Below are 13736 nucleotides of genomic sequence, written 5' to 3'. Positions count from 1 at the left end.
GTAGAGTGTGGTTTTTAAGACAAGCATGTGAAATTTCCATAGGGGTACATAGGGTGGTTGACTTAATTTAAAGACACGTTTTAAACTTGGAAACTTAAAATTAAACAAACCTTTCAAATATGATAGTCAAGAAAACTCATACCATGCAAATTGCCCTTTGTGGGAACAGATACTTGTTAGTGCCTGGTGATTTTTCTGGGGGGATTCATGAACTTAAAAATTAATTTACCTTTTCTAAGGTAAGGCTTTCTAAGAGAAAAGGCAGACTTACAGTATAGAAAACAGCTATTCTTTTTCTAAAGTATGACGTTTCTTGAGAGTAGTGAAAGTCAATATATGGTATTAGTGCAGCAACCATCTCTTAAAACTTGTGCTTTGTCATTCCACATGGGGCTCCACTTCCAGCTTTAGGCCACTGTATATCATGTCAGCTCCTCTGCACAGATTAGGGTAATATTTCAATATACCTTCGAGTTAAGTTTGAAATCAAATATACTGTACATATGTGATGAGAAGCTATCTTTGGAGCTATGCAATGTAATTTGATAAATCTGAGCAGGTCAGGGTGAATTTTAATACTGTTTTGGCCATACAGCTTCTTTATAAGTGTTGTATCCCATGATTAGGAATATGATGCCTTTCTAGGTACACATCCTAAATTAAATCTTTGTTTAGGAAAATGAAAGAACAGATTTTTAAGCTTTACTGTACAATTAGTGAGGAAAGTTCAACTTATACAGAATGTCTTAGGATTTTTTGGGAGATGGTAAATTCCATTCATAGGAAATACTGAACTTGGGGTGCATTTGAATCTCTGGAGTGTACGCAACCAAAATAGAGTTTGCAGTAGATGTCTTCTTATTTTATTTATTAGGCCTATTTTATTTATTTTCTTATTTATTAGGCCTTATTTTGGGGGGACAACCAAACAAAACACCTGTAAGTAGAAAAATTATGTTGTAAATATTTGTTTGTTTTTTCTGCACTGTTTCAGATCCAGCTAGGCTTTTGTGAACACAGGTATTTCATTTATGGCCATGTTAACTTGGCTTTTAATGCGGCAGTATTTCTAAAGAGGCTTAGTGGGGAAATGGGCTGGAACAGTGATGCCTTGAGAAGCTACCTGGAACAGAGGCTAGACAGTGTTAAAGAAATAAAGTAGGTATTTATTAAAAGGCCTTCAAAGGATACACCTTGGGCAGTACAAGAGCCTGGCCAAGGCTGCACCCAAGATGGATGATGGCTCACGAGTTTTTGCACTTTTATATGGTTTGGTCCATTTACATCCTGGGGTTAATTGTCCAATTATGGGTTTAGGTTATGAAGTCCCATCCTCCCAGATTGCTCTCCTTAATTCGCTGTTGTTTGTACCTTATGGGTGTGAAGCTGCAACAGTGTCCTTGGTTGTCAGGCTGGAAAAGGATTGTTTTGTCTGACTGAACTGTGATGAGAACTTGCTAATACTTTAGTTAGAGTTCAGAGTTACATACTAATGCAGAGTTACACACTAATGCAGTACAGAATCTGGAAAACATGAAAGCTAAAACTTAAGGCAGCAATAGTACAAGGAAGGGGACAGCTGGGACAGTCCAAGCTTTTAACGTAAGATGTTTGACACCTTATACAACTTCCATTCACAACATCTTTATTTAAAACAGTACTTTTATTTTCTTATGGTGCTTGCCTTGAACAACAAACCAGTGCAGCAAGATCATAAAAGTTCAAGGGAAATAAGCTTTTTGTTCAATTTCCTTCAGTTGCTGTCATGCATGTGCTTTTATGGAGGAGGAGATAGAGGAATAGCTCCCAAATCATGCTTTTAATTCTTTCTGAATTCTTGGGCTTTCTCTGTTTATAGAAGTTTGGTAAATGTTAACACAAATATTCAGTTTTAAAGGTGGATGGGATTTACATTTAAAAGTTTTTTAGGGCTATCCAGAAATGTTCATGGAAGTCTTTATGGAAGTAACCTAGTTCTGTAGGGCTCTGTCCTAAACTCTGTCGTTTGTCAGGATAAGGTGTCCATACTTTCTGGCAATTGTAGTCTGTCCTTCAACCACCCTCTCAAAATTTCAGTATAATTCCCTATCCTGCTTTTACAATCTCCGTAAATATTGTGTAGTACTGAGAAAGGAACTAAAATGTCATGATCCCTTCAAAAGAAAAGATATTTTTGTCAATTTCCCTTTACCATGGAATTTGTCTTGAGACTATACGATGTTATTTATGTTATCTTTTTTACATAGATGTGCAGTTACCCACAAATATATTATTTTATATTGCATATGTCAGGGAAGTGTGGTATTGCAGAAACGAAACATGTGAAAGAACATGATCTTTCATTTCCCCATGGGAACAAATGCTGGATACTCTTGTCCATGCAATTTCTTTCCTGTTGATCCCTGGGGGTTGTTTGGAGTTGATGTGTGGAACACACACCACTTTGATGAGCACAGGCTCATTGTTAATGTAAGTAGGGTGGTGTGCCAGTGCAGGCATCCAGTTGCACTCTGTCTCTGGCAGGACAGAACAGGCAACAAACAAGTCGTTGTCACATCTGTGTTAGACCAGTATACGCTTTGGCCAGCCCATGCTGCTTCTTGTTTCTGCCAAACTTTAAATAATTCTCCTCATTAAATTTTCACACTTAAGCACACCTCTGTCATGTTCCAGTGGAATTTCACTTGCAGCAGAAAGCCGCTGCTGCCATTCAGCAGCTACCTTCCTCCTGGATGATAAGAGAACTAAACTATGTCAGTTTTTCTACTTTAATTTAAAGTCAACCCGATTGTCTTAGCTGAAAGCATTAAACCTGGTTGACTATGCCCAAGAATGGAAAGGGAACACTGTCAGTGTAAATTAGTAAATCACAAATAGTTATGGAAAGTGCTCCTTACTGCCTCTGGCTTTGTGAGTGGCACATTTGGTCCTGTAGCTGGGCACTGGCATCCCACACCCAGTGTGTTCTTGGTTCTGTGCTCCAGAGCACCTGATCCTGACCCTCTGCTGCAGTTCAGTGCACTAGAACATGTGCTGGGCATGGTAAGTCTCATCTGTGGGATTGGTGTGGACCTGATGGAGCTGTGAACAGTCAAGCCCTGAAAGGTCGACATTGCTGTACGAGTCCTTTCAGGAAGTTCTTTCAAGGAGAAATTGGTGCAACAAGAGATGCTCGTGATCTCATATGACTGGGACATGGCTACAGTATCCATACACAGTATTTCTAGAAGTATTCCCTGCCAGCTGATTGTGATCTTGCTCACCAAATGCCATTTGGTATGAGCTACAGCTCACTCAAAACCAGATTTCTTTTATTCTGTCCTGGCTGTACCCCAGAATGGACAACTCTACTGCTATTGAGCCCTGGTACTTTACTTGTGTGATTATATGAACATACAGGGACAACATTCAGCAGACAACATTCATATTGAGTTCTTAAATTATTTTTCTTTGGGGAAAAAATTTCTTTTGTAATTGAGGACACAGACTGCTCTGTACAGCTACTGTTTGGGAATACACACCTGGGCTGACTTTTAGACGCCAAAGTATCTTTTGAAAGCAGTGTAATTATAGTAAGAAATCCTCTGCAGACACCAGTTGACTTTTTCTGTGAGTATCACTGGTGTGCCTTCATAGTGTCACCACTGGCAATAGCCACATTTCTGAGTCCATATCCAAGTCTAGTATTTTTATACAAGGTATACTTAGGACTATACTCCTGAGGATGTGTCTGCTAAAAACTGCTGCAGTATTCTGTGGAGTATTTTTGTGACCTAATTGATAAATTCATCTTTCTGCACAGAATACACTGGAAGATGATTTATTTTAATGGCTTTATTTTAGAGAGTTTTTTTCTGTTTTGCTTTTTTCCCCTGCATGGTAGCATTTCCATAGGGAAAAAAATCCTCTAAGTGGTGCTGTAAATGGTATTAATATTTCCAACATAAATATTGAAAGACAATATGCTGCCAAAATTTTTTTTGCACATATTCCTGATAAAAATTATTTTCGTATTCTCAGTAGTTGCTACTGGCTACAAATCTTGTTGCAATTTATATTTGCAGGCAGTTTAAATTAAAATTTTAACAGTATGTTCTCTATAGTGAGAATACTGTAAATTCTGCAGTTAAAATGGTTATTTCAGAATATATAGTTAGAGTATTTTTTATGCCAGGTAGCAGATATTAAGTAGAATTGGGGATTTCTATTATTAACATTTTTGATGCCTCTAGAACAGAATACAGATTATGTTGCTCTTTTTGTCTCATAAGAAGAGGTTAAAGAGGCTTACTGTTAGTGTATGTTCAGGTATGTGTATTTAGAAAGGAAGGCAGGTATTATTCTTCTGCTAATAATTTCCTTTTAACTGAGGTTGCTGAAAATTGAAGTACACTGTAGAAAAGATGATGAAAGCTTAAGGAGGGATGCCTTCAATGTTGTGCATATTAACACAACTGACATTACAGTTGTGCACAGCCTGGACCACATATGAGTTAGGATGGAATAATTTTGAATACTTCTGTGCTTTGTGCAGGTAGCAGCTGTGTACATGACACAGCTGGTCTTCAGGTTCCAGCCTGATCTTCTGTTGCATAATCTGTTGTCTTACTCTGATGAAATTAGGAGGTAACTGTAAGGAAATGTAAGGCAGTGATAGTTGTTGTAAAAATAGATCAAAACAGTAAGAAAAGCAAATCCATGCTGTGTCCCATGGGAGGAATAATTAAAGCAAGGGAAATCCCATGATTTGAGTAGATGTACTGTGAACACGTACATTTTTATTTTAAAAAACTCAGTACTGGATTAAAACAACTCAGTGGTTTGAACAGAGTATATAGTCTATGGCTGATTATTTTAATAGAAGTAAAATGTAAAAAAAAAAAAAAGAAAAGTTCTCTCATGACTACATAATTACTGCTTTTTAAAGACAATTTCGTTTAACTCCATATACCTGTCCTTTCTTTAGCTAAGTGATGCTGCATAAGTTTGCAGCTCACTTACAGGCTTATTTTGGATTTGAATTTTTTGTTTGTTTGTTTGCTTGGTCATTAGCGACCTTAAGTTGTTTTTTTTTTTTACAATTTCTTTGTACACATCTTAATTTATTTTCACTATATTAATTCAGTCTCAAGAAACATCTGCTTCAGGGGTAACAGCACTGTTTAGCTGGGAATCTCAAGTAGTTTATTTATACACTGAAAATCTGGGGGAGGTCAAAGACTGTTGAAATTACTGACTCACTGGAATAATTCTAAAATATTAAGTTTTGATAATGTAAATCTAATCTGAAAGAAATAATATATGTGTATGCATGTATGTTTACATATATTTGCTGTTTTAATTCCAGGACAAACATTTGGTGATGATACTGTGCAATGCACACACACATAAATCAAATTCCCATTGTGGGATGAAGCACAGGGCCACAAAAATGAGTTCCTGTAAGGCAAATGTGGCTGGGGGTTAAGACTGGAGGGTCACTCCTGAAGAGCACATTCCTTATGCCACATGAAATGTGGAGAACTCGGCTCTTCCTCTCCCCTGAGGAAGGGGGAAGCCATCCACATCCTTACTGCAGCTTAATCTGTGAGAAAGCAGGGTGTAACACAGTCTGCCAAAATTCTGCTTGAGCCTCCAGCTCCTGCCACCTGAGCATTGTGCCTGCTCAGATATTTATCAGCACTTGAGTTTTCTTAGCACTTGCCCGAGGCTACCCAAGGATGCTGAAATGCCTCTTCTTAGGCTGGGGAGATACTGTCCTCTGCCAGAAGCCCTGCTGAAATGAATAGGCACCTGGGCTCTCCATATATTCCCTGGAAGCTCTTGAAAATGAGGCCAGGCAAGGACTGTGGTGGCAGCACCTTGGTTCATAAGAGTTTAATTTCTGTGTCCTTGCTGAAGAAAGGGGTAGGGCCTGTTCATCACAACAGGGCTCCCAGACCCTGTTCTCTGCAGTGTGTGTTAGTTTGTATTGCATTTATATTACACAAAAAAAGTGGTGTCTGGGAATTGGGACCAGAACCCTCATTTCCCATAACCCAGTGCAAGGAGCTAATGGTTTCTTGCCTGTTGTAAGATTGAGGTATGTGTTTGCATACTCCCATCAGCACAGTACTTTGCCCCCGTGGAAGTTATGTATGTCTTGGTGCTTGAGACACCTTTGTAAGGACTGAGTTTAGTCCCTCTGAGGATAAATAATGCTGAGATCCATGTTCTGAAACTAGATGGAGGGTTGAGTGGAAACCTTCCAATTTGCCAGTAGCTGTCTTTTCTGGTTATCTGTACTCCTGGTTGAAGAGACAGATGCCTTATAATCGCCACACTGTAGATGGCCAGTCACTGCAGGTACCCAAGTGAAGGGAAATGCTTCAAATTTCAGAGGTACACAAAATCTGAACTGGAACCAACCCCATTTTTTTAGAGCCATACCCTAAAATGTGAAAATGAGACCCTTCTTCCTCAGAAATTGTGCCTAGTAACTGACCTTTATGTCTGTAAAATATATAACCAAACCCATAAAGTTGGAGTCTTTGCTCTTCCATCAAATATGCTCATTTATTTGTTCTAGGCTGTTGTACTAGCAATGACTCAAAAGCAAAACAATGGGGTATCTCTGAGCTGAAGGTTGATTGTATCAGTACAAAATGAAAGGTAAGCATTGCTATTAAACAGTGTCCAAGCTTCAGTACAGAACTGATTCTCTGTTTCTGGATAAATCAAATTTTTAGTTCCCCCATGAATAATACAGATGGTTGGCTCCTATACTGAGGTGCTCTGTAGTCATGTTACTAATATTTTCAAGTTTGTTGAGTTATGGTGGTACTTTGCTGTATTTTGCAGAAGTTAAGCTCTGGGTCAAATACATGTTCTGACAAGGAAATGTGTTTAGGGCAGCTTAATGAGAGGTAGTGATTTCTGCACTCAGCTCTCAGTTTGGATCCTAACTTGGTTTACTCTTGGGAAAGTCTCTTAATTGTGATCTTTAGTGTACATAGACAAAAATGAATTTTAAAATCACTTATTTCATGGTTTGGTGGTAGTAAACAAAAGTTTTAGTGAAATATCAGGAATTATTCAAGTAAAAGATGTGATTTTTTTCAATGTACTTTACGTACAAACTGTATTGTTGTGACTTTGGGCAATGATACAGTGCAGTATGATCAGTGACATTCTAAGGATGCACAGAAGTGACTTTTAACAGTGAATTAAAATTGCATTGATTTAAATAATATAGCCAATATACTCTTTAATTAGAATTGCAGCCTCTGCAATCACAATATTATTAACCTCTCCTCTTTGGGAGAAAACCATTATGCAAGTACAGATGCTATTAACATGCTAGCTTAAGAACCTGGATAAATCCCTGAAAAGACATCTACTGCTCTCCTGACACTGCTTCCCCTACTGCATACAGATACAACTTTCATCTCTGTGGTAGTCCATGCTGTAAACATCCTTTTGTGGTTTCCTCACCAGTTACATTTTCTGGAGACAGAAGACCTATGGCTTTCCATTAATTTTTTGCCTTTTCAGGCATCTGCAGTGAAGGGAAAGGAAGAAGATACTTGCTACTAACATTTGTTTCTTGGGGCTAGCAGCTGACTGTCCTTGTTTCTGGACAGTGTTCATGGAAATCAGTCTGGTCATTTAGCAGCATCACACTGTTGAATTTCTTGTCAGATTCTGAGTTGCTTAACAACATGCTATGTTTGATATTTGTTATTTGAAGTGCAGTGTTGGGGATATTTTTTTTCTTTTTTTTTTTCTTATTTTTCTTTTTTTTTTTTCATGAAATGCAAGATGGTGTTTGATATGGAAGGCTTAAAAAAACCTGTTTCTTAAGGTGAATACACTTTTCCTCCTAGAAATCGTTTAGGTTTTTTTAGCTGAAAAATTAGTAAAAGCTTGAAGTCTGAAATGTTAAGTCTGGGTGCATGCAACCAATTACAGGTAACATTAAAAGAAAAATAATTTTGGTTATCTTCCCAGTTCACCAGCTTTTTAAATTTAGACACTAGAGTGGATTGTACATATTCGCATAGTTAGAAAATAGGAAATGGCTTAGCAGATTATATTTAGCAGCAAGGTATTATTTTTTCTTCAAAAGTGTAAAGATACAACTACTTTTACCTTTTCAAAATCTACAAGTCAGAAAATAATTAAAGCAATGAAAAAACCCACCAGTTTTCTTTTCACAGATGCAGAAAGCTTTCATTAACTTTCATGGGACTCTGGTCACCCTTAGAATAGAATTATGCCTGTGTAGTTTCACTGTGCACTGGGTTTGCACGCTGCTTTTAAATGATGCAGCTGTTCTCTGGGGATACAAATCCTAGATTTTTCAGACTGTAGGTTATTTCATAGCATCCTAAAAATACTTGGTGTAGGGCCATCCAATTGCACTTGAGCTGCCTGCATGTTAATACTTTACAGATCCCCTTTCTGGATCATAACATACAGCAGTACTCATGAATGAGTACAGGAATATGGGAATACTGTCATGAGTACAGCTGTGAAAAAAAAGATTCAATGAATGGTCATCCTTACTTTCAGAAAAAACAAGATTATTTCCAGTCTTCTAAGACTGTCATAAGAGGGGCAACAGATTCATTTGGCGGGGGGCGGGGGGGGGGGACCTATTTAAGAGCAACTTTTAATTATTTAAAAGTGAAATTCTTGAGAATTTAGAATAGAAATTCAAAATATAAGTTTAAAAAGCACCCTTTGCTAAAGCTTCCTGTGATTTGGGTTAGTGGGTGCTTGGCAAGGAGATGAGGATGTGTCAGGGCTGTGCAGGGTCCCCTCCTGTGTGCCAGTCTTGCCCTGCTGAAGCAACCTGGGTGTCCTGAGTGCCTCTGGAGCACTCTGGTGAGGCTTCCCAGCCTGGTCACAGTCCCTGGGCATGTAGTGGTGGAATGGATGAGAAATGTGGAGGTGGCCTGATGCTGGTGCTGTAGGCACCCTGTGTGCAGGCTGTGTCTCTGTGCAGGGTTCCCTCCATTTGGGAGCATGGTGCCCCTGCCCGTGCCACCCCAGCAGCACTGTGGATCTGGCCTTGGGCCACTGGTCCTCAGGTGTGGGTCACCCCTTCTGTCCCTCCCTTCCCTGGCAGACTCCTCCAGCAGAGCTGCTGTAATGTTGGCAAAGCCATCTCCCCACGGCCCCTCAGGGCACCAGTGGCTGCCCTGGTGCCTCCCTGCACGTGGCCATGAGCTGCGCAGGGATTCAGGCATGGGCAGCAAAAGCCACTGCTGGGCTTAGGCTGCCATCAAAGACACCTCTCCTGACTGCTGCTTCTAGGTGGCACTAATTTAACAATGTAAATTTATTTTAAAGCAAGCAACAGTAACTTCCTTGGCCCTTAAAAATGGCCATTTGGTCAGCACAGTGCACTGTTTTCAAAATTAATTGCTCAGGTTATTTTACTGTAAGTAAAGTTGTCTGCTAATTCAGTCCTCTTACATATATACTGAATTTTCAAACCAGTGTTGAAACTTTCTTGTTACTGTCCTTTTGTTTTTGTAGTACATGGGCAAGGATGTGATAGGAAAGGATATGATAAGAACTTAAAAAATTCTGCCCAAAAAATGTGGTGATCAGAAGTTGCAAATTTTTAACTGTGGTAATGAGAAAGGAGATGTTAGAGAGAATAAAACCAAATTGTAGTTAAAGGGTAATTTATGTGTCACTGAAGTGGATTTCTGAAAAAGAGTTTTCAGTTCCAGATATAGTCCCTGCTTTTTCTGCTTTCCAACCTAACCTCCTCAAAAAAAAATTGTTTTGCCTGTGTCAGATGAATTTTGAGAGGATCTGAACTATGTTGGAACTGAAAAACAGGCCTCCTATGTGGACATCGATTTCCTTCAATTGATTGTTGTCTGCCTTTTATGTGACTTGTTCCTCTTAGGCCAATTTAGTACTTTTTGTTCAGATTATGAGAAGCCATCAAGGCCTGTCTGAACAGCCAGAAAACTTTTGTCAGGAACTAGATAAAAGCAGAGGATGAAATCAATTTGAAATTTATAGTAAACTCAGAATTTCACTGTGAAAAAATAAGATAAATTGTTTTTATTCATGAGCTTCTAAATTAAATACATCAGATTTAGTGCTTTGAAGCTATTTTTTTCTTTAATCCCCCAAACTCTTATGAAGAGACTAGATAATCTCCCATTTATTGCAATGTAATGCATATTTCAAATACATGAGACAGTTTATCTCTGCAAAGTGTGAAAGTGCATTTAAAATAATTTTTTAAATGCTAGCATAACCCAAACGCCCCAGTTTTATTTATATTCCTCTGGCTATTTCAGTGAGAAACAGATGGCTTTAAAGTACAGTTTTCGCATGCAGTGTCCAACCAACTTAATTGGGAAGAACTTTACATCCTGACTCCGTAACTGGGGTCAGATCATGTTCTCCTCAGGGCTCCCTGTGCTGCTTTGTTCAGCAGAAGGATTCTGCTCCACAAATCCCTCTTCAGTTGTTGCATTAGGGAATTACAGTGTGCAGTACCTTAGGTACAGAGATAGCTTACATGAACTGTAGGCCAATAATTCCTTCTTTTGGATAGCAAATGAAACCTCACATATGCCCACAGTGACATTATGTAACTGTGGGGAATATATTGCTTCTAAGCAGTAGTGGAAGTCTCTAAAATAAGAAAACAGTATTGTAAATAGCAAGGTATTTTTTATAAGATTGCAATGTCCTTACACACAAAGCTTGGGCTTGACGATATTTTGTTTAAATGTTGTTGAAACACAGTGGAAACTTCAGTGGGATGTGAGAATTGAGATGGAGTTGGTTAATTTAATGTTGCATTTTGTTTGAAGTATAATAGCCATATACCTAGTACATGGGACTAAAAATAAGGATTTCAGCATGCTTGGAAGTTTTCTGTGAAAGCTGAAAAATATTCTACAAAGATGCATGTTATCAATACCCTTTTTCTTTGCATACAATAACCTTACTGTAGAAGTGCCTCCTGGATATATTGGGCTTTGCTGTGGTGGAAACAGGACAGGTAGGTCCACAGGAGCTGAAGAAAGAGTGATGGGATTTGAGCCACGTCTGTGATTCAGAGTTGTTGGTAAAATCAGTGTTGGCTCAAGTGGGATGCTTGTTTGGGAGAAGCAGTTCTTAAAATAAGTGATACTAACCAAAGTGAGGTTTGGTGTAATAGGGAATAAGGTGCAAAATAAGTAGCAACACCCTACACATGATTATCTTGCTTAAGCATAGGTAACATATGTTTGTGTCGTGTTGCACTATACCAGTGATAAGGAACATCTGTGCTCTTTGTTCACACTGCCAATTTGATTTTTCAAATGTAAAATAACCTTATCACTTCAAAGTTCTAGTTTTTTGTTTTTCCTCTTCTCAGTTGGATAATTTTCTTCTTGACACTGTTCTTGTGAAAATTGTGAAAGAAGGAAAATATCCATAACTGTGATCATTTACAAACTAGGAAAATTTACTTGTTTGTTTAGCAGGGCAAGGGTGGGGGACAGAGCAAAAAGGTAGAAAAGCCATCAAATTTACAGAAATAATCACTTTCTGAGTCTACAGGCCAAGATTTTGAAGGGGTGTATGATTCTGTGTATTGCCGGTCTAGGTGCCAAACTTGAAAAACCATACTTTTACTATCCTAAAGCATTTTGCAATACGTACCTTGTAATCAGGCCATATTCAGACTTAAAACCATTGTCACAACTTAAAATGTTTTAGTATTTGAAGTACTTTTTCCAAAAATGCAAAATCAATTATTCAGATTCCTTGCATTTATAAATATAAACTTGTTGCTTTCCATTTTAATCAAGGTTTTAATTTTAAAATATCTCAAAATGCTATAATTAAATTAGGAAAATTTTATTTTGGGCTAATATGTAGTGACTGGACTACATTTCTGTCATTGATTTACTGTATTTGTTTCTGAAATCATTATGAAAGAAGCACTTTTAAAAAAGGCCTTATGATTTTGACTTCATTTTTATAGCAGTGTGAAGAGTAGGTTTTCCTGAGCTGGTTTATGTTTGCCTGAGCTGCTAGGAGTAGTAGTGTATGACTACATGTGGTTAGTGGACTTTGAATAGTAACCACGAAGTACAAAATGCTCAGTTTTGAAATGAACTGTCAATGCAAAAGCCAGGGCTTTTTAACTTTCTATCCTCTAAAGTCTATTTATGTACCAGAGCTAAGTTTGAAAACACCTTTAGATTTAATTGTGCATTTGCAGTGAAATGACAGTAGTTTATTAATTCTAAAACCTGAAATGATGCATATACATCTTAATGCATTATAATAACTATTTTAGTTTATGTGATTTTTATGCGGTGATTAAGTTTCGACATTTCTAGAGTTAATCTCCTTTATGATATATATGCCCTCCTTTATGTTATTGACTAATCTTATTTAAAAAGGGAACATTACATATTGAATAATGTACCTCAATTTTATTGTAATGATTTTACTGGTTACCAGGTGGGGTGGCAGTTGAAAAATTTGGTGAATGCACTACGAGAGGATCCGAGTGGTGTTATCTTAACTTTGAAAAAGCGACCTCAGAGCATGCTTACCTCAGCACCAGCTTTACTGAAAAATATGAGATGGAAGCCCCTTGCTCTGCAGGTAATGAAGCTTAATCATAAGTCATACACCATCATTTTAACTATAGATTATCTCAATGATGCTTTATTGTGCTTCATCCTCAGCAGCATATAGATTTACTCTTGTATACTTTGAAAACTGTTTCTGAAATTATTTCTCTGCGATTTGTTCTCATAGGCTTAATTGAAATTAAACCTGTTAAAACTTTTCAAAGTTAAGAAGTAATCATCCCAGTGTTCTACAATGCAGAAAAATAGCCTCAGATAATTTTTCTAGCTAGGGAGAGACAAACATACTTCACAAACCGATACATTTTAGTTTGATTTCTTGTGAAGATCTCAGTACAATATAACCTCAAAAAAGAGGGGATAAAAATGTTTGAGTTCTCACTTTGGTCACTCATGGAGTTATAGGAAAATTTATAAGGTAATTGTATTCAATAAACCACTTGACTATCAGAATTTCCTCATGTAAACAAAGCTATACTTGTGTCAAAGTTGTCTTTGAGACTGAAGGCTTGCACATAAGGAGGCATAGCACAGGACATCTGGCTGGGCACTTAATTTTAGTAAACCTCAGCGTGCTGGAAGCCGTGGAATGGTTTCATTAAAGCTTTCATTTAACTCTAGGATAAAATGTCACTGTGATGGATTACTCTAGGAAATAAAAGTTATGTTCAGACTGATAAAGGCATGTAACTAACTGATGGAACCAACAATAATCCATTTTTCCATTCATTTCAAACAGAATACTGTTTAGAAATTTATTTTGTTTGCATAAAGAGTGCATTCTTTGGGACATTTTTATTACCACACTAAAAGTTCTAATTAAAAATTAAGTACATATGAAAGAGAAAAGACTTCTGCAAAGTTTGGACAAAAGGAAAATGGGATGCCACTGCCATTATCTGTGGTCTTATGCCATTTGACATATTAGGAGATACCTAAAAAGTTAATGCTGTGAAGAACTTCTTTCATATGTGTGTGTGTATATATATGTGTGTGTGTGTGTATAAATATTTATATAATGATGAAATGCATTATAATCTTTGAAACTAAGATTTTAAATGATTGAGGTGTTTTGGCCTTTCACATACAAAGAGCTGAATACACATGTGGCAAAATCTTTCA

The 13736-nt window shown here is 37.6% G+C and overlaps 1 protein-coding gene across 3 annotated transcripts in view; it reads left to right on the top strand.

The window, feature by feature from the left end:
- Positions 1-13736, top strand: part of CNKSR2 (connector enhancer of kinase suppressor of Ras 2) — a 202267-nt gene that overhangs the window by 95879 nt on the left and 92652 nt on the right. For all 3 annotated transcript variants that reach the window (XM_053971090.1, XM_053971089.1, XM_053971088.1), the window contains exon 9: positions 12481-12627. In XM_053971090.1, the coding sequence (XP_053827065.1) occupies positions 12481-12627 (147 nt within the window). The remainder of the gene's footprint in view (positions 1-12480; positions 12628-13736) is intronic.

The sequence above is a fragment of the Vidua macroura genome, chromosome 2 (genome assembly GCF_024509145.1).
Source record: "Vidua macroura isolate BioBank_ID:100142 chromosome 2, ASM2450914v1, whole genome shotgun sequence".
Lineage (NCBI taxonomy): Eukaryota > Metazoa > Chordata > Aves > Passeriformes > Viduidae > Vidua > Vidua macroura.
This window is presented reverse-complemented; position numbering and strand designations above follow the sequence as displayed.